This window comes from Mus musculus, chromosome 19, assembly GCF_000001635.26.
Source record: "Mus musculus strain C57BL/6J chromosome 19, GRCm38.p6 C57BL/6J".
Classification (NCBI taxonomy): Eukaryota; Metazoa; Chordata; class Mammalia; order Rodentia; family Muridae; genus Mus; species Mus musculus.
In genome coordinates this window covers 34,511,925-34,533,430 of record NC_000085.6, presented here as the reverse complement: position 1 = coordinate 34,533,430, position 21,506 = coordinate 34,511,925, and the positions used below count along the sequence as shown (strand labels likewise).

The 21,506-nt window shown below is 42.6% G+C and overlaps 1 protein-coding gene across 2 annotated transcripts in view; it reads left to right on the top strand.

Moving 5' to 3' along the window:
• Positions 1 to 5,956: 5,956 nt before the first annotated feature.
• The window catches only part of Lipa (lysosomal acid lipase A), a 35,159-nt gene continuing 19,609 nt past the window's right edge, over positions 5,957 to 21,506 (top strand). The window contains exons 1-3 of one of the 2 annotated variants that reach the window (NM_001111100.1): positions 5,957 to 6,065; positions 8,589 to 8,693; positions 9,892 to 10,009. In NM_001111100.1, coding sequence (NP_001104570.1) covers positions 8,589 to 8,693; positions 9,892 to 10,009 — 223 coding nt within the window. In that variant the 5' untranslated portion in view covers positions 5,957 to 6,065. Of the gene's footprint in view, positions 6,066 to 8,584; positions 8,694 to 9,891; positions 10,010 to 21,506 lie in introns of both variants that reach the window. The other variant, NM_021460.3, reaches the window with a different exon arrangement.

Here is a 21,506-nt window from a genome sequence, read left to right as displayed (position 1 = left end):
TGGCTCAGGTTCCTGGGCCTGTGTCGAGGCTGGGGCTGTGGGGTTCTCAGGCTTTTGGACATCCAGTCACTGCTGGTAGTTGCAGAAGAGGAGAGAACAGAGTTAAGGGCCAGCAGTCTGGGTTTAGCATTGGGCCAAGGCAGAGGTGGGGTGTGGGGGAGGGGGGAGGAAGGGAAGCTCTGGCTAATTCCAGCAGTGATAGTCCTTGGCTTGGCAGTGGCAGGTATGGGAGACTAGGCTGCTGCTCTGCAAGTGAATGCATTCTCCATAGCTCCCCATGGTGAATCTCTATGAAAAGAGACAGTCCATGGTCCTAAACAGTTTATTGTCATGGCAGAAAGTGGATGCATAAAATCATACCCCAGTTCTCAGGGTGGGCCTGGGATTAAATACCTTTTGCAGGGAGGAATGTCTGGAAAAGGACACTTATTGGCTAAGCCCTCCAGACCTCTACATACCTCATTAGTGTGGAGAACTGTGTTTTGAGCCTACATGACTATGTTCACGTCTCTTACCCTATTGTCTTGGTCTGAGATATTAGGCATGCGTTGTCTCCATGTGGAAGGGATTGGAAGCATTGTCCTTACATAACTGATGGCCACAAATTTCTCAATGCGGGTACTGCAGCTACATGTCAGGGGCCTGGTGCCCGGAGCAGACAAAGCTCCTACCATCCCTTGAGGGTCTCCCGGACTGCAAGCCTTTAGCTGGACCTTATCAGGCTTTCCCTCATGGTCCATGGCCCTGCAGAAGTTTATTCCCCAGCAACAGAGAGTGAAAGTAAAATAGAAGAAACAGCAGATCAGCTTCTGGGCAACAGCAATCATACGCACAGGTAGGGTCAACACCCTGGTAATGCTGCAGGGGTAAGAACTGTGTCAATCTGCCTCTTACACAGCCATGCCAGACTGGGCACAAACTCATGATTGATCCCTTTGGTTAAATATTAAAGAGTGGAGTATTTGGGTCAAAAAAGGGTGTCTTTGTGGCTTTTATCTTCCATGGTGGTCACACCATTTTACGTCCCTACCAACAGTGTATGAGAGTCCCAGCTGCTTGTTCTTTCATATAGACAATGTATAGCTAAGTCTGGTTTGGAAATTGCTACAAAGTATTTTCCAAAGCAACTCTACCACTTTACCTTCTTACCAGCAGTGTGTGGGAGTTCAAAGTTCTTCTGTCCTTCATCAACATTGGCTACTATGAACCTCAAAAAAAAATTATGGCTGTCCTTGTAGGTATAAAGCCATACCTCATTATCATTCCAGATGGCCTTTTGAAGAACAAACATTTTTTTAAAAAGAACTTTTAAATGTTTTTGTTCTTTCTTCTTTTATGGGTCACATTTTTGTGTGTTGTATTTAAGCGATCTGACTGTGCAGGCAGCAAAGGTGGAGAGGCAGAGCCATCTAAGTCTGTTGGTGCTGCAGATAGAGCCGCAACATTTGCTGTTACGTGCTTCTGGGTTTTGGTCTTGCTTTGGTCCAGTACTGATTAACCATAATCCTATTCTTCCCTTGTAGAATCGCAATGTGTATTCTGTGCCACTATATGTTGGAAGTATACGATTTGATTTTTAAAAAAAATTTACAGGGATTTACAATTAAGAGATCGCGTTGCGTCTCAGAAGGGACTTTGGTTCTTTTCTGTTGCTGTGACAAAACACCACTACCAAGGATGCTTTTAGGAGAAAGAGGTTTTGTGGTTTCTGTTTTCGTTGTTGTTGTTTAGGTTACAGCTCCAGGGGTTGCAATCTATACTAGTAGTGACAGTATGGCAGCAGACAGCAGACCTGGGGTCAGGAGCAGGAGGCTGAGATAGCATACCTTGATTTACAAACACATAGAGAGAAAACTGAAAATGGGCGAGTCTTTCCTTAAAGCCTGTCTCCAGTGACATACTTCCACCAATAAGGCCAAACCTCCTAAGCCTTCCCAAGGAGTGCCATCAATTGGGAGCCAAGTATTGAACTAAAGAAACCTATGCGGAATAGTCCCATTCGGAGCAGCTGACTGACTAAACCCAACTCTCCCAAGGTCTCTTCCTTCTCACACCAACTCCCAGAAGGCCTATAGCTTTGCCATCATGATCCATTTTGAATAAACTTTTCTGTGACTAAGCACAATGTTTTAGATCCAGCCCACAAGGTTCCCAGTGTCATTCGTTGCAAAGCTTAGTCTTTCTTTATTGAATTTTCGGGGCACTTTAGTAAAGAATCATGTGGAGTTGACTCCAGTAATCATACTTTCAACAATCTTAACCTAAAACTAATTTTTCTCCAGCCCAGTGTAGTGTTATTTCTTCCCTTCCAAGGTGTGGTTAGTGTCTAATCAAATACTTTAGGGAAGCTCTTTCTAGTCAGCCCCTCCATGACAGTCTACTGCCTCAGGTCTCCCTGAAGTCTCCTGTCTCCAGAACTATGAGAAACTGCTGGATTGTGTCTGAATTTCCACTCTGGTCTGTAACCTGGAAGTTCTTAACAGGCAATCTTTTGTGCACAGCAGGGTTCATTTTCCTTGTTATCTTCATACTGGAACTTGCTTTTGTTTTTATTGGAGCTTGCTTTCCAACCCTGTACATTGTCTAATAGGAAACTACTGTTTTCTAAGTTGCTGTTTTTCCTTGGTTGTGTAAGATGAAAGAGCACACTTAGTCATTGTTACTCCATCATGGCTGGAAGCAGATTTTTTTTCTTCTTTCTTTCTTTCTTTCTTTCTTTCTTTCTTTCTTTCTTTCTTTCTTTCTTTTTTTTTTTTTTGGTGGGAATAAAACAGGTATTTATTCTAAATTGAGCTGTATTTTTTTTTATTAGATATTTTCTTTATATACATTTCAAATGCTATCCTGAACGTTCTCTATACTTTCCCCCCTCCCTGCTCCCCTACCCACCCACTCCCACATCTTGGCCCTGGCATTCCTCTGTATTGGGGCATATAAAGTTTGCAACACCAAGGGGCCTCTCTTCCCAATGATGGCCGACTAGGCCATCTTCTGCTACATATGCAGCTAGAGACACAAGCTCTGGGGGCACTGGTTAGTTCATGTTGTTGTTCCACCTAGAGGGTTGCAGACCCCTTCAGCTCCTTGGGGGAAGCAGAATTTCTAATAGCATTATTGTTTCAGTATTTGCCAATATGCTTATAATGTGAAGGGCCTATCCCGAGGTTGGGGTTATAGCTCTATCGCTTGGTTCACATGTTACAGATGGACACAAGAAATTTCCCCTTGAAGCAGTTTAGCCCAAGAGCGGGCCTGTGTTTGTGTTCTTTCCTCTTCCTATGCCACCTATCTGTAGACTGTGGTCTATGACCTATCTGTTGCTTCTCTAGTGTATGTTTGATCTGACCCTGTTGCCTCTCTGACTTGTCTATTCCTAACCAGGACTTTGCTCTGTTCTTGTTGGACAGCACAAAAGAACATGGTATGGGAAGGGTATGAGGATATATATATATATATATATATATATATATATATATATTTAAACAGAACTTTTTAACAGAATTTTACCACGGAAACTAATGTGGAAGAGCATTTAAGATCCTGCATGAGGATCTTATCAACCATATCCCATATGTTGCTTCCAACATTTATGGTGCATCCTTGTTTGATATTGCTATCAGACCCTTGACAGCAATCATTACCATAACCCGCCCCCTCCCCATACCCCACATTACTCTAAGTTAGGTCAGGGGCATGGAAGAGTACATAGTATAAAGTTAAAGTTGGACATTTAGCTTAGGCTGTAAGAGCTGATTATATGGAAAGTTCAAGGCATAGCTAGGTTAGTTGCATTGTCAGTTTTAAGGCAGGTTCGATCCAAGCAGGTAGAATGCTCTCAAGGCAGATTGCCAACTTGGTTTCAAGGTCTGACAAAAGTTCAGTCTCTCTGAAGGCAAGACTCTTTTCAGAAAAGGGCATCGCCACTCTTTGGTCTAATACTTGCTTTGTTTTCTTTTCTGTTGTTATTATAAAATACTGACAAAACCAAATTGGGAATGAAAAGGTTTATTTCAATTTAGGGATTCCAGTTTGTCATCAAAGAAATTCAGGGCAGAGCACAAGAAAGGAACCCAGAGGCAGGACTGGAAACTACTGACTTGTATCCTCTGACTTGTTCAGTTAATATTTTTATATATGCCAGGTCCACCTGCCTAGGGTGCTGCTCACAGTGGGCTAGTCTCTCCTCCATCAATTAGGAATTAAAACTTTTTTCCTCAGGCCAATAAGTGGTTGCATTTTCTCAGTTGAGGTTTCATTTTCAGAGATATGCCAAATTTACAACTGAAGCTAATTATGACACTTAGCATATGTGAAGCCTTGATGTCTGTCCCCAGGACCCCCCCCCAAAAAGGTGTAACTTAAGTATATTCGCCACTATCACACCACCAGCCAGCAGCTTTCTCTTATAGCATCTGAGTTACTCACATGACATTATATATTACAATGGTCTAAAGCCAGAAGTGGCTGGGTATGATTTTCCTCATCTGGGTGGAGGAATTTCTTGGCAGTATGGTCTATTTGCTCATTTTCACAGAATATGATGTGAATGTAGTTTTACCTGGATTGCATTTTGGGTGAGTTCTACCTCAGTGCCTTAAGGCAAAACAACCTTTCTAAACTCAGATTCTATCTGTGTGAAATGGAGATGCAGAGGTCTTGGATTGAGAGCCTATGGAGAGGACTTAGCATCACAATGTGGAGGATGCGCAGATTGTGGCTGGGCTTTGCTAGCCACAGTCATCCCTGGCACTTCAGGGTGCTCATTTGTTTTTATTTATAAAGTTCATGTGTTTTACGGCCTAGCCCTCTAAACTATAGGTTACAACCTCACATGGGGGTGTCACAAAAAATGTTGGTAACCCTAAAAGGTGCCTGGATGTGTAATTACCAAAAGTGGATTCAAAATCAAACATATCAGACTGTGACGTGTTTCAGGCCATATTTGCCTGTGTGATGCACATCACTGCTGTCTAGGTTCTGTACATGCAACGTGTGCACTTGTCCCCTGTGTGGCAGCAAGTACCACAGACTGCCTGCCTGAGATAGCCTTGTTCACATTAATGATGGTTACGAGGTGCAGTGTTTGTACTGCATGTAAAAAGTTTTCTGCTGTTATAGAAAGATAACAGTTAAGTTATAGAAAGCCAAGGCTTTTAATATTTTTCCCACTGTCTTTCCTCAGCATGTAAGTATAAAAGTAGCATTCCTTTGGATTCCATTGTGTTACAATGTTTGATTTTTAAAAGTTATTGTTTGGTTTCCTTGACCGAGTTTCATAAAAAGTCATAAACTGAAGTTTGACTTGAGATAGGACAAAACTTGAGCAATTTTTGCAATGTCTCTAAAAATACTTCAGACATTCTGTGCTATGTATTTATGGGCTGTACTGGTCTCATCGGCTACACCTCCAACAACAAAGTAGGAACCAATTCTGAGAACCGTTTTATGTTGCTGAATGTGCAGCAGTATTTTGTAAAAGTAAGCACATCTGTCTCACTAATACACCAATTTGTTTTTGTTTGCAGAAAATGGTAAATATACATATATATATACATATATATATACATATATGTGTATGTATATATGTAATACTAAAATAATTGTTTTAAAATGAATTTCTTTATAATTTATTGTTAAAAAATGCTTGATTTGTATACCTAGCTAGTGGAGTTTGAATGAGAATTTCTGAAGTAAAAGGAGGTCATGAGAGGAAAAAGTTTATAATGCTCTGCTAAGTGCTAGGTATACAGGATGCCCACCAGCTTTGAAGCAGGAGGAAGCTCTGGCTGGGCTTAGAGCAGGCCTGGGCTGGGCTGAATCTTTTGGGCGAACAGAAGGCGCATGCTCCTCTGAGTCCGCTTCCCCAGGGCTAGGCCGATGGCCAGGAGGGGTGGAGTCACCAGGGCACTTCCCGGTGGTGGACTGCCCTGATTGGCTGTGTGAAAGTCCTGGGCAGGGTGACGGCTCCGCCCTCCCACCAAGTAGGTGTAGGCACCAGGTTGGCCAAGCTCGCCTGCTTGTAGTGGGCACTGCTTCTGGAGGCTGAGGTTGGAGGACCACTCCCGGTGAGTGACTGCTTTGGGGCTGGCTTCGTGCAGCGGGCTCGGGAGCTGGTGTCCTGTGGATCGCCAGGGCTGGGAGAGGAGGCCCCACCAGGGTCTCTGGCCTCCAATTGCTCTGCTCCCGGGGCACGCTCTGTGTCGGGTACCTGAAGGTGGTTTGGGGGGCGGCGATTATGTGGGTATCAACAAGAAGTGGACTGTCCTTCCCTGGGCGCCCTCCCGCTTCCTGGGCAGGCGCGATCGACGATTAGGAACCCTGCCCAGATTTCTTGGACTGCTGGACAGGCAGAATGCCTGATTCTCAGTCCTCTTCATCCTTTCTTCCCGTTAGCTCTCCCACGACCTTACTCTTAGCTCTTACACGACTGCATGGCCAGCAGCAACCTTGGGAGTGGGTCCTGGTTAAAAACCCCGGCGATACTGCTGAATAATCAGCTAGTCCTTTGCTTCCAGTATTTGACTGGCGTGTTTACATTATCTTGGAAAATGAGCTTAGTTAGTACTGTTGAGTTGGTAGAGAAGCGTCAGACTGTAGGAGGCACTGCAACATCTGGGCATTGCCAATAGCTTAGGAATTATTGAAAAACTACCCCGGACCTTTATTTTCGTCTGTCTCTGAACTGCGGAGCTGTTCCTGCCCATTTTTTAAAAGCAACATTTGTACTATTTATGCAGGACTTGTCAGAGTCTTGAAGGTTCAAAGTTAAATCAGACTTCAGCTCTGCCCACCCCCACTTCCGTTCTCCAGTTGAAAGGAAGGCAGACAAATAATGAATTGGATTGTTGCAAAGCCATAAGTACTGTGGTAAAGATGTTCTAAACACCTAGACTAGCGCACTAAACCCAGCTCAGAGCCTTATCAGACAACCCCTTCTGTGAGAATTATTTGTCAAGTTCGTTGAGTAACGGTGCTGTGTTGGAAGGAAGTCTAATGGGTGACTTTCCATGTGAGTAGCTTCCCCAATCACCTCACGGTGTGAATGCCCTTCCCAGACTGTATCAGGTTCTGTAAAAACGGCTTCCACCAAAAAGAAAAGTGCTTATTTTAAGTTGCCTTGGGAACCTTTATTTATCGATCTACCGCCCCCACCCCCCCTTGCTTTTCAGACTGCTTTTATGTTCTCTAGTATTGAAGGACCTCTGGGACAGTGACCTGAAGTTAGAAAGGTAGCCTTAGACTGTGCTACATAAGACTATGCTGGCAATTAAAAGCATGTGTGGCCAGGACAAACTCCAGAGATTATTCTCTTCTGTCTGGAATGCTGGAAAAAATAACTTCAGGAGAAACTGCAATTTTCTGAGAGCCAATTTCCTATGAAATGTGGAATGCTTGGTTTAAGAGAGTCTTTATTTATTTATTTATTTATTTATTATTTTCAAACAACAGTATTGAGAAATCAACACTGACCAGCAGGACACATTGTAGGAATTTCTAAATTTTGACATGTACAAATACCAGGGAATTAATCTATTCAGAAGTCGGAGCAAACATACCACCCTGAAGAGTCCTTTGCATGCTCCTTGGGAGATTTCCCCTCTTGCCCTTCTTCTCCCCAGACGTCAATCTGTTTTCTCCCTGTATAAACTAGGTTACATTTTCTCCAAGTTTTATATACATTGGAACAATTCCTTCCTTCTCCTCTCTTTATTCCCATCCCTGACTTTTTTGATGTACAGAATTATTCTGAGATTTGTCCATATTGGGTGGTTCAATGGTGAAGTATGCATACATACAATTTGTCTAATTAGTCACTTATTTGGTTGGCTTTTCCCCTAGCTTTTGATCGTTATATTCAAAGCTGCTATAATTTAAGTACAAGTCTTTAGCAATATGTGCACCTGTCTTTTAAAGTGAGCACATCCATTTTTTAAAGGCTTGGATTACAGCCCCAACATTCATTCTGACCTTAGTCTGAGTGCTGTTAGAGACTTGTACCACCTCACTCTTAGCAGCCAAGTATTTTTGCCACACTGTAGTTTCCAGCCATCAAGGGGGGGGGGTGATCTTTGATGATAGTTGGAGAGTTTCTCTTTTCTTTCCCTTTATTTTCATTAACTTGAGTGACAGTTTTGAATGCTGACATATAATTTTGGGTAAGAACAAATTTTGGATCTAGTGGCAGGTAAGAGCTAACGTAGGCTGAATTTAAAAATATATCTAAATCTGATGCAGAGCGGAAAAGGTGGGAGAATGCTAGGGCTCTTCTCTTTTCTTCTAAGTTCCTCCACATGCTGCTTGTGTAGGGACAGTTTGTTTCTCTTTGTGAGGAGGTGGTACCTGAGTGTACAGGGCCTAGTGTGTTAGCTGGGGGAGGGGGGATGTCTGGAGGCCTCTTAATGAAAACAGATTGATGTCCCCGCCCCCACTCCCCTGCCAGAGACCGCTGGAGTCGTTTGGTTCATATCTGTCTCCACTCTGGCACTTTATTTATCCTAAACTTGGTTCAAGACTTTTAAAGAAGGCTCTGGTCTGTCAAGACATGTTTGTGTGATAAAATTCAGTTGGTTACTTTAAACGGCAGGAAGATGCAACTCCAGGGCCTGGTGTTCGTTTTCACCATTGGGATCCTGCTTTCTCGGGTGCCCACGGGAACTGTATCAGCTGTGGATCCTGAAGTCAACATGAATGTGGTGAGTTTCTAAAGGTCACATGCTTTTGAAATGCCGTGATGACAAGTGTCTTTTCTTAAACAGAGTTATGACGTCACAACCCTAAGCTCTTTACCGCTTGTTATGATTTTCACTTTTTTGTGAATGGCAGATGCCAAGCTACAGTTTCCCCACTAGATACTGCTTACATAACCGGATTTATCAGGCTGCTGAACAAGACACACAGCCTACGCTAAGTAATGTTTTCTTTTTAGTAATTTTATTTTTTAAATCATTTAAAGCACACTTTAAAACTGGTCAAACTGTGTAAACCGTTTATGAGAATGCCTTTGTGAGTGCTGAACCTGAGATGTTATTAAGAATGTCCATGGAACACAACTCAGTACAGTTGTGAAAATATTAGAAGGAACCGTTAGAAAAAAAATCCAAGCAAAAAACAAACCAATTCAACCAACCGACCAACCAACCAACCAACCAACCAACCAAACAAACAAAATCCCACTAAAATTAATTAAAGCATTTCAAACTTATGAATCTTAAGTAAACAGTGAAATCTAGATAAAACCAGGTGGAAGAATATGATAGAAAATATAGATTATTAAAGACACAGTAGCTTTAAGACAGAAGATGGATTGACCAGCTAAAGAAACAGGAGACTGCAGAGAGTGACAAATTCCTAGATAGGACAGGATGGACTGACACAGGCCATGGCATCCTTCTAAGGGAATGATGGAATTCAAGTCTTTCAGGTATTTATGGCAGAGAGGATAACGAACACTTTGATCTTCCATGTAATTGGTGGATGCCTTCCCACCTGCCACTCATGACTCTTTCCCTGTGGGGAGGTAAAATTAATGGCAGTTTCTCATTTTTCGGCTTTTCTTCTATTAGTTTCATGCCTTTCAAATGACATTTTGTTTAGCCTTATTGCCTAGGTCAGGAACTTTGGAACATGAAAAATGTTAGCTGACATATTTAGAAAAGAAGTCTTTATTTGTGCCTGGTCGGCAGGAAAGAAAACGACAAGAGGCCAAATTTGATACACTCAGTGCAGAGCTGGCGGAATGATGAGATGCCTGCGAGTATAACTGACTGGGTCTTGAGATGGAATCTTGGTTACTAGATGGAGCAGAATAAAGCTTTGTTTTCTGCCTGCTATTTTTGGAGATGGAAGACTCAGAGTCCACCATAGAATACCCATTGTTCTTTTTCTCCCCAGACCGAGATAATCATGCGCTGGGGATATCCTGGTGAGGAACACTCGGTCCTGACAGGAGATGGCTATATTCTGAGTATTCACCGAATCCCTCGTGGGCGGAAGAACCATTTTGGCAAAGGTATGGATGTTTTCTGGGGCTAGGCGTAACAACTTTTGGAAGTCACTGCGTCATCTGAGTTGGTGACTGAATTCACTGGACAGAGTTACCACAAGACGGCTGGAGGCCAATGTACCAGCTAAGGAAGGCTGGCTTGATTAATTTAATCATTTCTACTGGGTTCTAAGGTCACATTCCATTTACAGTTTAAAAATGCCCCCTTACTTTGTTTATTAACGAAACATTTTATGTAATGGACTGTTGTGAACATTAAACAGTTGGCTTTTGCAATTTAAAAACTAGCCTCCCCCTGCCAAAAAAAAGACCAGAAAGATAACAGTAAATACTTCTTTTTCTGTCTTACTTTCCAGTTTTTAACATGTGTTCTTGCTGTATAATACCTTCATTTAACATCTTTGTATCTTCCACATGCTCATTAGAAACAAATATGGATTATTTTTTGTTTCCACCTTTTAAATTCAAAAGGTGCCATAAAGGACATAGTATTTTATTCTCTGAATTATTTGCTATCAGCAAGCTCACAAAAAGTGTGTTTATTTCCTATCACAGAGATCTTCCCAATAATTCTTAGAACACTTATCTGAAGATGCATAGTATTCCATTGCATATTTATGTCATGGTTTGTTTAAAAAGTATCTATTAATGAACTTTTGTGCTCATTTGAATTTTCAGCTAACAAACATTGCTGCTCAAACAAATCAACAACAGCAAAAAAATACCTATATATTGTGCAAGTTAATAAATAGTATATAGAAATACTTATATTGTTATGTCATGTGAGATGCTTGTTTCTTCTGTCTCCATCACAAGACACTAAGTATATTATAATGCTTAGGTGGCTATGCCAGTTTTCCTTTTCCAAATCCATTTGAGATTTTGTTTTAGTGTTTATAGCGCTATACTATCATCTCCCCTTGTGAATCTTTTACAAAACGATTGAATGATGACTGGCATTGATCACTTTTTTTCTGCTTTCAAACACATAAAGTATATATCTCATGTAAGAACGAGCCTATGATCTTACTTTACTTCCCCTTTTTTTCAAAAACCAAAACCAAAGCCAAAAAACAAAACAACCAGGAAAACAACATCAGCTTTTAGATTCTATCCAAAGAAAAATGAGTGTAGATATTATTTCCTATAATGTTCGTAGTTAAGTAGTAATTACTACTACCAGCCATTTTTTCTAAGGTTCCCAGTTAAATCTCTGCTGGGAGAATGTACTACAGTCACCCCTCCCCTGCAGGCTTCTGCCTCCACACTGCAGTTAAGCAAGCATACAGGGCTCCTTGTCTTGTGCACACACATTGCATTGTGACTGGTGAAGGTGTTTCTTGTGAAGGGAGGCAAAGATGCCCCCTCAAAGAGATAGCAATGCTTGTGGACAGAAGGTGGTCCCCTTGCAGGCTGGGGAGGTGGATGCTCTTGTCTTGCCTGAGAGTGCTGAGTCAGATCTGTATTCAGCTTTAGATCCTAGTCTTCCTTCACCAATTCTGAGGAGACCCCACCCTCCCTTGCGGAAGTCCGTGATCTGTGTGTTTACAAGGCAGCCTCAGGGGGGTCTTTACAAGGAATTTTGTGACTCAGTTACCTAAAGGAGTTGTGATTTCTCCAAGACCTGTGCAGATGCTTTCCTTATGGTTCGCTCTCCATGGCCCACGCCTAGGTCCTGGCCAGAATCTCTTTGTCTATTCAGGAGCACTGTGGTCAATGCTGTTAATCTGCCTTGCTGAAAGCCAAAAAAAAAAAAAAAAAAAAAGTACCCAAAATGGCACCAATCTTGTGAATGCCACTTCCCTTTTGGCTGCCTATTAATAGCACATCACCCTTTCAGTGACCTAGACTAGAAATTGCTAAGTCATTTTCCTTTTGTTTGGCAGTGATGGGGATTGAACCCATGTCCTTAGTGCATGCTTAGGCAAGCACTACTGCCAAGCCACATCCACAGCCCTTGCAGAAACGTTCTTGATTTCCTCCCAGTCTCTAGGCCACCCACAAACCATCACTCATTAATACGGTTCTCCCTGCTCTGACCACCACACTTCTCCCCATTACAATCTTGATGGCATTCATTTAGGCACCGGAGACAGGAGACAGCGCAGAAGCTGAGGGAACCTTGAGTGAATCACTTTGGGTGGGGGGGAGACTCCCCCTATACCAGAGAAAACAAATCTCAAAGCAGGTCTATGGAAATGTAATATTGTTTTGTGAAATGAATGCTTTTAACATATAGAAAGTAATGTCCTGTAGCCTTATTCTTTATAAGAAACTATAAGATACATTAAAATGTCATTTATTTATTGGGGTGACATTCTTGGTGGGGGGCAATGGGTTACACATAAATGGTGAGGGGGCTCTTCAGACAGCATGACTAGCTTCACATGGGTGTCAAAAGGAACACAGAGTGGAGCCAGGTGTCTGCTCTGCCCGTGTACTCCTGTAAGTTCTGCTGCCTGCAGCCTCCTGTTCCAACCTCTCTGTCTCGTTTGCAGAGAAAGTCTAAATCTCAGCTATGACGTGATTTTGTGCAGCAACAATCTTTATGGATCTAATGGATGTAGATACATACATCCCTTAATAGTCTGTCCTGGCTGTGTGTGTATGTTTCACCCCATCCAGAGGAGCAGACGTCTGTACTTGTGGCTGGCTAGTGGAGACTAAACTTGCAATTTCCCATTTAAGATACAGTGTGTGTGTGTGTGTGTGTTAGATGCTCTTCTCTGTCATTCTCCATCCTATTCCTTTGAAACAGGGTCTCTCACTGAGTTTGGAACCTGTCTGGTAGCCAGCAAGTCCCAGGCATCCCACTGTCTCCATCTCATACCATGTTAGATTTCTTTTTAGGGTTTTTGTTTGTTTGTTTTTAAATGTGGGTGGTGGGGCATTTGAACTCAAATCCTTAGACTTTCACAGAAATTACTCTTTTCCCACTGAGCCATCTTCCCACTTTTAAGCAATCACTCTCATCACATGCTGAACTACCACAGTATTCACTAAGTGCTTAAGGGAAATGAAACGCAGAAATTAATCATTTATAGAGAAGTGGTTTTATTTTTATCTGCTCAGCCTTAAGGATGAGTGTTAATATTACAAGGCTCTCACTCCCTGCTTGGACCAAGAATTTGAAAAGCTTGCACCTTTAGAACATATTTCTTTGAGATCAATTCAGTCATTTCCTGCTGGAGACGGCCAAGGCAAAGGGCAGCTACTTGGGCGTTTTAACTGCAGAGGTAGTATTCCTTGAATTTAGAACGTGTCCTTATATAAGTACTGAGCAAGCTGATCCTATTATAACCATAATATAGACTTTATTTAGCTAAAACAAGGAAATACTACTTGTGCCAGCATTAAAAGGAAAACACAAGGCCAATTGACTTACTAATTGTTTAATTGGGAAATCAACCGATTACTGTCACCTAACTGGGGAATCAGATATCTCATTTGTACCTGAACAATTCTGCATCTGCTTACCTGGGGGGTGAGATTGAATTCTGGGCTGTGAAGACTAGAAACAACTACATGCAACATGAGGAAGCAGACTTCTCAGGCGTGGCCTAGGCACAGACTCTCCAAGGGTTGCCAACTGAGCCATTTGAGTCATAGGTGAAAGTTCTCATCGTGACTTGTGAGTTGTCTTGCAAAGAAAGGGCTCCAGGCCATTGTTTTGATTTCATTGGGTCTTTCTGTAGAGAAACCTTCCTTTTGAAAGAAACCACTTGTGAGTTTCTAGCTTTATTTATTCATTTAATAAATGCAGCTTTAGTAAGGGTACATAATCTGGCCCATAATTCCCTGCACTGAGCACATGTAGACAGGGTGTAGTGCATACCCAGGCTTCTAGGCTTCTGATGGTACATTGGATAGGGGATCTGTTTCAGTCTTTTAAACTCAACAACATAAGTCAAGCCAGCTGTACAGTCTCTTTGTCCAACTTTGGTTGAGGTTGGAGCAAAGGAGAAGTGTAACATCGTAGCATACACTGCTCTGCCTGCCTCTTCCCTTTCTCCACACCCCTTCCTTCTTGGCTAGCTGCTGCTAAGTGTCTTGTGTCTGGGAGAATATCTAATGTCTCCCTTGACATGCACAAGGATGTGTACACACACACACACACACACACACACACACACACAATGTATTTTAAACGGAAAATTGCAAGCAGAGTCTCCAATAGGCACAAGTACAAATGTCTGCAGCTCTGGATTGGGTTGAAAAGTGCAGCCAGGACAGAATATTAAGGAATGTGTGCATCTCCATCCATTAGATCCATAAAGACTGTTGCACCCAGAACCAGGCACCTACGGGCATATCTTCTGAACTCTCTGTGTGTTTGGTTCACAGTGGTTAAGTCAACAGTAACTCAGATGGCTGATAACAAGTGTAATTAATTACTGCCTTCCCCACAGGGCCAAGTGGAGCTGGAGCCCTGTGGAGGCCGACGTCCTTCTGGCTTCATTTGCTTTAATGTTGGTTATGCTGCTGATTAATTTGCTTTGAAAATGCTGCACCCCAAGGACTTGGCCTGTCCCCAAGTCCTTCATAGCCCTCTTAGGAGCAAAGCATTGAGATTCCAAAATATTCTTTGTTCTGTTCTAAGTCACATTTGGGGTAAAGGCTTCCCTATCTTCCAGGATCAGAGACAGCCAGGGACAAAATCTGTAGCCTTACTAGTGTTACTGTACTAAAAGCGCTAGCCTCAGGCTCGAGTGTGATGGTCTCGGTTTCCTCATCTTTTATGTGAGAAGAATGGTATCTACCCCATTCCTGCTGTAAGGCCCTTGAGGCATCTTTCCCTATGTGCACCCCTGCCAAATTCAACTTGCAGTGAATGAGGTGGGCCATGTTGTTGCCTTCGCATGGCTTAACCGATCCTAGTGACGGTCACCAGGGTTGTGGAGAGCAGCACTATGCTAGCGATGGGATGTGGGGCCATGCATGTGCTCGCTCCTGCAGTGCAGGTCACTCCCTTTCCTACAGGTAGACTTTGAAGTGGAAATGTCATGGCCTGGACTCTGATAAAGGCCACATGACTTTCTAATTGCTTTCTGCGGACAAGCCAAGTGTCCCCCCAAGCGTGAATCATCAGATGAATCATTTGGACTCTGGTCAGCCTGTTGGCCAGATGAGGATAACAAGGTTCTGGCGGTTAAGTAGTTTTCCCATGATAAACGGCTGAAGTGGCATAAAGATTCCTATACCTCGTGTTTAAGTTTCCATCCATCCAGCCCTTTATGTTAGCCACTGGGTTTGCAGTGTTGTCCCTGATAAAGTCAGAAAGCTATCTGGTAACTTACATATTAGATTCGTTGTTTAGTCTCCTGGGATCTATACTTTGGACCTAAGCCCCTTCACCTTGTTTCTTCCTCCAGATAGGCCGCACCTCATGTCCTCCTTTGGCATGTGCCTTTTTACCCTTCTACCTACTGACATGTGATAATAAAGATAGCTAGTTCTCAAGGGATCCAGGCTCCCTAGCCTCGGACTTCTGAACCATGACTTGGGAAGTTTTAAATCTCTGTTTTGTTCTTATTATTTTTTTAAATTAATTAGGCATTTTTAGTTATTCTGTCAATACAACAGAGAGGCACTAAAATCAATAGTATTTGAAATCAATAGTATTTGAACTGATTTTTAAGGCCAAGTCTTCAAAACTAGAATTAGACTATAAAAATTCACTCAGGAGCCATCATTTTGGATAACTGAAACCCAATGGCAGACTTTGCTACCAACTCCAATTCACTCTTACTAATTCTTGAGGAGACCCTTAGGGTCCCCCTTGAATGCTTGTTGGGAGAATATGTCTGTTTTGTGGCTTCTTCCGGGGCATTAGTCAGCTCATTCTCTCCTCACCCAGCTTGCAGGCAATAGCTGGCTGTAACTTCTCTTAAGTAGGTTTGAATATACCTCTGATGGGCTGATTTGGAATAGCCAAGGGAGCTTCAAAAACAAGACCTTCCAGGCCAGGCTCTGTGTACGGAGTTCTTCATTCTCCGGGTCAAGGTCAGAGGCAGTAACATGTCTGTTTCACAATCACTCTGTGTTATTTCAGTACTTAGCTAGTTTGGACTGCTAAGTACTGCTAAGTACTGCTTGACTGTTTGGATGGCTAAGTACTGCTTGGCTGCTTGGCTTGCTGGGAGCTGGCTGGAAACAGACATAATATTTGTGTGCATGCCTCTTATCGACTTTAGCCTTTAATAATTGCTTTTTTTTTTTTTTTAAGATCACTGGCTAAGACCAAGACCTTTGAAATGAAATAGACCTGGGTCTCAGTGTTAGCACACGGCTGGCTGAAGGGTCTATGGCCAGTTGCTTTCTCTACATGTAGGTCACTATTAGGTCTCAAACCCAGGACAAATGCCTGAGGTGCATATTTAACATACTAAAGTGGACCTGGCTGCCAGGTTCTCCCTGCATCTTCAGTTCCTACCTATAATAGGGTCTGGCTGCATACCCTTCACCCTCCCCTAAACTTCTCCAGCCCAGGGGGGGGGCTGGGCTGTCTTTCTCTAGCTGCCCTTTCCTCTATAATTCAGCCATTTTGATTACCAAATCCCTTTTTGGTTTACCCTTTACCTTCTTGGCTTCTTCATCTGGGTCTCCCATTTCCCATCCTGCCTCTCCTCACCTGGTCACGTCCACTCTGGACTCTCCCAGATGTCCCTGCCTCTGGCCATGCTCTCCCTTTTATCTACAGTAACCTTTCTCCTCCACCATACTGGGACCAGTCATGCCCTTTTCTTTCTTTTCTTAGTTCTTAGTTTTATTCAATTACCTCATTTTTAACATGGATATGAAAGTTTAAGCCATACGTGACTTGAAGCCTAGGACATAACTGGTAGCTGGTTTGAACAGTATTAGGAATAGTGCCAAGCTATGCAGACTCTAGAAGCTGGCTTGGGTTATTATGTGGTTAGAGGTCATTCAGGAAGCACTTAAGCCAAAGCCTAATCAGGCTTTCTCGATACAGGAATGATTATACCAAGCCTTGGACATTGGGTTTGTCCAGAGCAGGGGGGTAGGGGGGGGCCCACTTTGCTGGTTGATGAGTTCCTGTGAACTTGGTTATGTGGGCCATTCATGGAGATGTAAGCTGAGGGCAGCTCTAGCTTTGTACTATCCAGTATGGAACCATAGGAATGGATAGATACTACATACAAGGGCCCTCTTACCATTTGGTTTAGAATCTGCTATTGCAGGATACAAGTTCTTTTGTGGGAAATGCAGTCTCTTCCCAAACTAGCAAGGAGCTTAGGATGTCAGGTTGAGGAGGACCTTAGAACTCCTGGGTCAGGCAAAGAAGCCTGCCATTTCAAGCTAATTCCTGAAGTGGCTCCATTGTGGTAGTGTCTTAGACTTCCCCAGGAACTGCAAGGCCCCTGGTAGTCTAAGATCACTGGCCCTGGGCCACCAATTATGAAGTTGAATCAAATCCTTTGAGACTTTATGACTGGTGAAAACCTGAGTTCTGTGTCATGCTGACAACGTTCAACTTTGGCCTCCTTCCTCCTTGCCCCTTGGTTTGATGACTTCCCTAGACCTCAGCTGGTTCCCCATGACTTTTTGGAGGGAAGTAGCAGCTCATGCAGCCTCGTGTCTCGGGAGGTAGGAGGAAGTCCCCACACACCAAGTTGTCTTCCTCTTAAGAAAGGCAGTCATTGTCAGGCCTACCTTCAGCTGAGATTCACCTCACTGGCAGGCAGCATTACAGTGGACAGCCAGGAGGCTGCTGCTTAGCTGACCAGGGTGAAGTCATTTTACCTGTCATTATCTAGAAAAACAAAACAAAACAAAAATGTCAGTTTTGGCATTTTTTGTTGTTGTTGTTTGTTTCTGTTGTCGTCCCTGATGGCAGTTTTGCATTGGCTCCTAGAGGCAGGAATTTTAGTAATTATTGTAGTGAGTTTGTAATTCCAAACTTTTAGTGATTATTTTTTTTTCCTATTTCTCACGATGAAGTAAAATCTTGAATGAAGGCAGAGATGGTATATCTGGCACAGTGCACTGAAGGTAGAACTTTCGAGGAGTTTAGTCTTGCTGGTGTAGCCGTAAAATGCCATTAGAAAGCAAAGCAGCACATACAGTGGACCCGCACTGACCCACTTTCTTTCCCATTTCTCTCCAAGGTGGTATCCCTTTTGCTTTTGTTCCTTGCTCTATCTCCAGTACTGAGAAGGACCTGTCACAGTCGATGCTGAACGAGGGATTGCTTGACAATGGCTGCATGGTCACCACCTTGTAGGCCTCTGGAGGATAGGATGTTTTTTCTTGGGGGTGGGGTGGATTGTACATCCAAGTCTTTGTGGAGTTTTTGTTTTTGTTTTTGTTTTTTCAGTTTAACTGTCTCAGGAAGAGGTGATCAGAAGATAAATTCATATATACCTTTAGAATTTGGTGTGTTTTCTACTTAACAATTTTTAAAATAGTTTTTGAGGATTTAATACATGAGCACAATATATGTTTATCATACCTACCCTTCCCCCGCCCCACAGTTCCCTTTCAGATTTCCATCTCAAGTCCATGTCTTCTTCAGTAAGACTATTCTATGACTATTAATTTTTATAATGTTATATACTTTACATCCCAAACCTAGCCTCCCCTCCCTCCTCTCTTCTCAGTCCTTCCCCCTCCCTCCCCTCCCCTTCTCCTCAGAGGAACAGAGGCTTCCCATGGCTATCAACCAGCCTTGGCATAGCAAGTAAGACTAGGTGGATCTTCTTCTATCGAGATTCGACAAGGCAGCCCAGTTAGGGGAAAGGGATCCGAAGGCAGGCAGTCTATTCAGAGACAGCCCCCGCTCCCACTTTCGGAGTCCTGCACGAAGACCCAGCTGCACATCTGTCACGTATGTGCAGAGAGCCTAGGTCAGTCCTATGCGTGCTCTCTGGTTGGCAATTCAGCGGCTGTGAGCCCCCAGGTTAGTTGATTCTGTAGGTTCGCTTGTGTCCTTGATCCCTCTGGCTCCTTCAATCCTCCCTCCACTTCTTCCACAGGATTCCCCCAAGCTCTGCTTAATGTTTGGCTATGGATCCCTGTATCTTTAATAGTGTCTGGGGTGGGATACCTCTCATGGCATTGATCTCAAGCTGGGCCAGTCTTTTGTTGGCCCTTCCTTCAAATTCTGCTCCATTTTTTTTTTTTACCCCTGCATATCTTGTAGATAGGAAAAATTGTGTGTCTAAGGTTTTGTGACTCGGTCAGTATCCCAATCCCCCCATTGAATTCTTGCCTGGTTATAGGATGTGGCCGTTTCAGGCTTCATTTCCTCCATTTCTGGGAGTCTTAGCTAGGGTCATCCTCATCGATTCCTGGGGGTTTCCATTGTCCTAGGTTTCTAGCTCATCCCAGAGATACCCCTGCCACAATCAAGTTGTCTCTCCCAGTACTCCCCCTCCATCCTTCCCCACCACCTTTTCCCTTCTGTTGCTCTCCCTACTCCTCCCCCCCTCCAGTCACCTCCCTCCCTCCATTCCTAATGGATGCCTAATCTATTCCCCCTTCTCAGTAAGATTCAAGTGTCCCCTTTTGGACCCTTCTTGCTACTTAGCTTCTTTGGATTTGTGATTTGTAGCATGGTTATCCTGTACTTTATGACAATTATTCCCTTATAAATGAATACATGCCATGTTTGTCTTTCTGAGTCTGGGCTACCTCCCTCAGAATTATCTTTTCTAATTTCATCCACTTGCCTGCAGAATTTCATGATGTCATTATTTTAATGGCTTAGTAATAGTCCATTGTGTAAATGTACACATTTTCTTTATCCTTTTTTTTAAGTTGAGGGACATCTAGGTTTTTTCCAGTTTTTAGCTATTATAAATGAAGCTGCTATGAACATAGTTGAACAAGTCTTTCTGGGTGTATACCCAAGAGTGGTGCTGCTGGGTTTTGAGGTAGATCTATTTCCAGTTTTCTGAGAAACTGCCAAATATATTTCCAAAGTGTGTGTACAACTTTGCACCCCCACCAGCCATGGGGGAGTGTTCCCCTTGCTCCATATCCTTGTCAGCATGAGCTGTTGTTTGAGTTTTTACTTTTAGCCACTCTGGGTATAAGATGAGTCTCAGAGTTGTTTTGATTTGTATTTTCCTGATGACTAAGAATGTTGAATGACTTTAAGTACATCTTGGCCATTAGAGATTCCTTTGTTGAGAAATCTGTTTAGCTATGTACACTATTTTTTAATTGGGTTATTTGGTTTGTAGATGTCTTGTTTCTTGTGCTCTTTATATATTTTGAATATCAGCCCTCTGTCTGATGTGGAGTTGGTAAAGATCTTTTCCCATTCTTTGTGCTGCTGTTTTGCCCTCTTTATGGTATCCTTTGTCTTTCAGAAGCTTTTCAGTTTCAAGAGGCCCCATTCATTATTGTTGATCTTAGTATCTGAACTATTGGTGTTCTGTTCAGAAAGATGTCACTTATGCCAGTGTGTTCAAGGCTATTTCGCACTTTCTCTTCTGTTAGATTTAGTGTATCTGGGTTTTTGTTTGTTTGATTGGTTTTTTTGTTGTTGTCTTGGACTTGAGTTTTGTGTAGGATGATCAATATGGGTCTATTTGCATTCTTCTTTATGCAGACATCCAGTTAGACCAGCATCAGTTTTTGAAGATATTTTCTTTTCTCTATTGTATAGTATTGGCTTCTTTGTCAAAAATCAAGTGTTCATTGGTATGTGGGTGTACTTCTGGGTCTTTGATTTGATTCCATTGATCAGCCTGTCTGTTTTATGCCAGTACTATGTGGTATCTATTATTATTTCTCTGTAGTGTAGCTTGAGATCATGGATGATGACCCCTCCAGAAGTTCTTTTATTGTACAGAATTGTTTTAGGTATCCTGTATTTTTCATTTTTCCATATGAAGTTGAGTATTGATCTTTCAAGGTCTGTAAAGAATTGTCCTGGAATGTTGATGGGAATTGTGTTGAATCTGTTGATTGCTTTTGGTAGGATGGCCATTCTTACTATGCTAACCCTACCAATCCATGAGCATAGGAGATCTTTCTATCTTCTGAGATCTTCTACAGTTTTTTCTCCAGAGATTTGAAGTTCTTGCCATACAGGCCTTTCACTTGCTTGGTTAGAATTCTAAGGAATTCTATATTGTTTGTGGCTATTGTGAAAGGTGTTGTTTCCCTAATTTGCTTTTTATAACAGATTTAGGGTCATACCAAAATCGAGCAGATGCAGGGTTAAATAACCAAGATTTCCAAATTTTTGCAGTATGAATAAATCCACTATACACATCAACATTTCTGTTCCTGTACATGCTTAGCCTTATATTTTATAAATACCCTCAGTTGTACACATTTATAAGTCACTGTTGTCCAGTGTCTATACTTAGTTCTGCTCATATGTTACAAATGACGAGCAAAGCTGTGCTAAGCATGTGTGTGTGTGTGTGTGTGTGTGTGTGTGTGTGTGTGTGTGTGTAAGACTCTGGGGAGCCTTAACTTACCGAGCCCCCCTGAGTGAACAACTTGGAGTCAGGGATCGATGCAA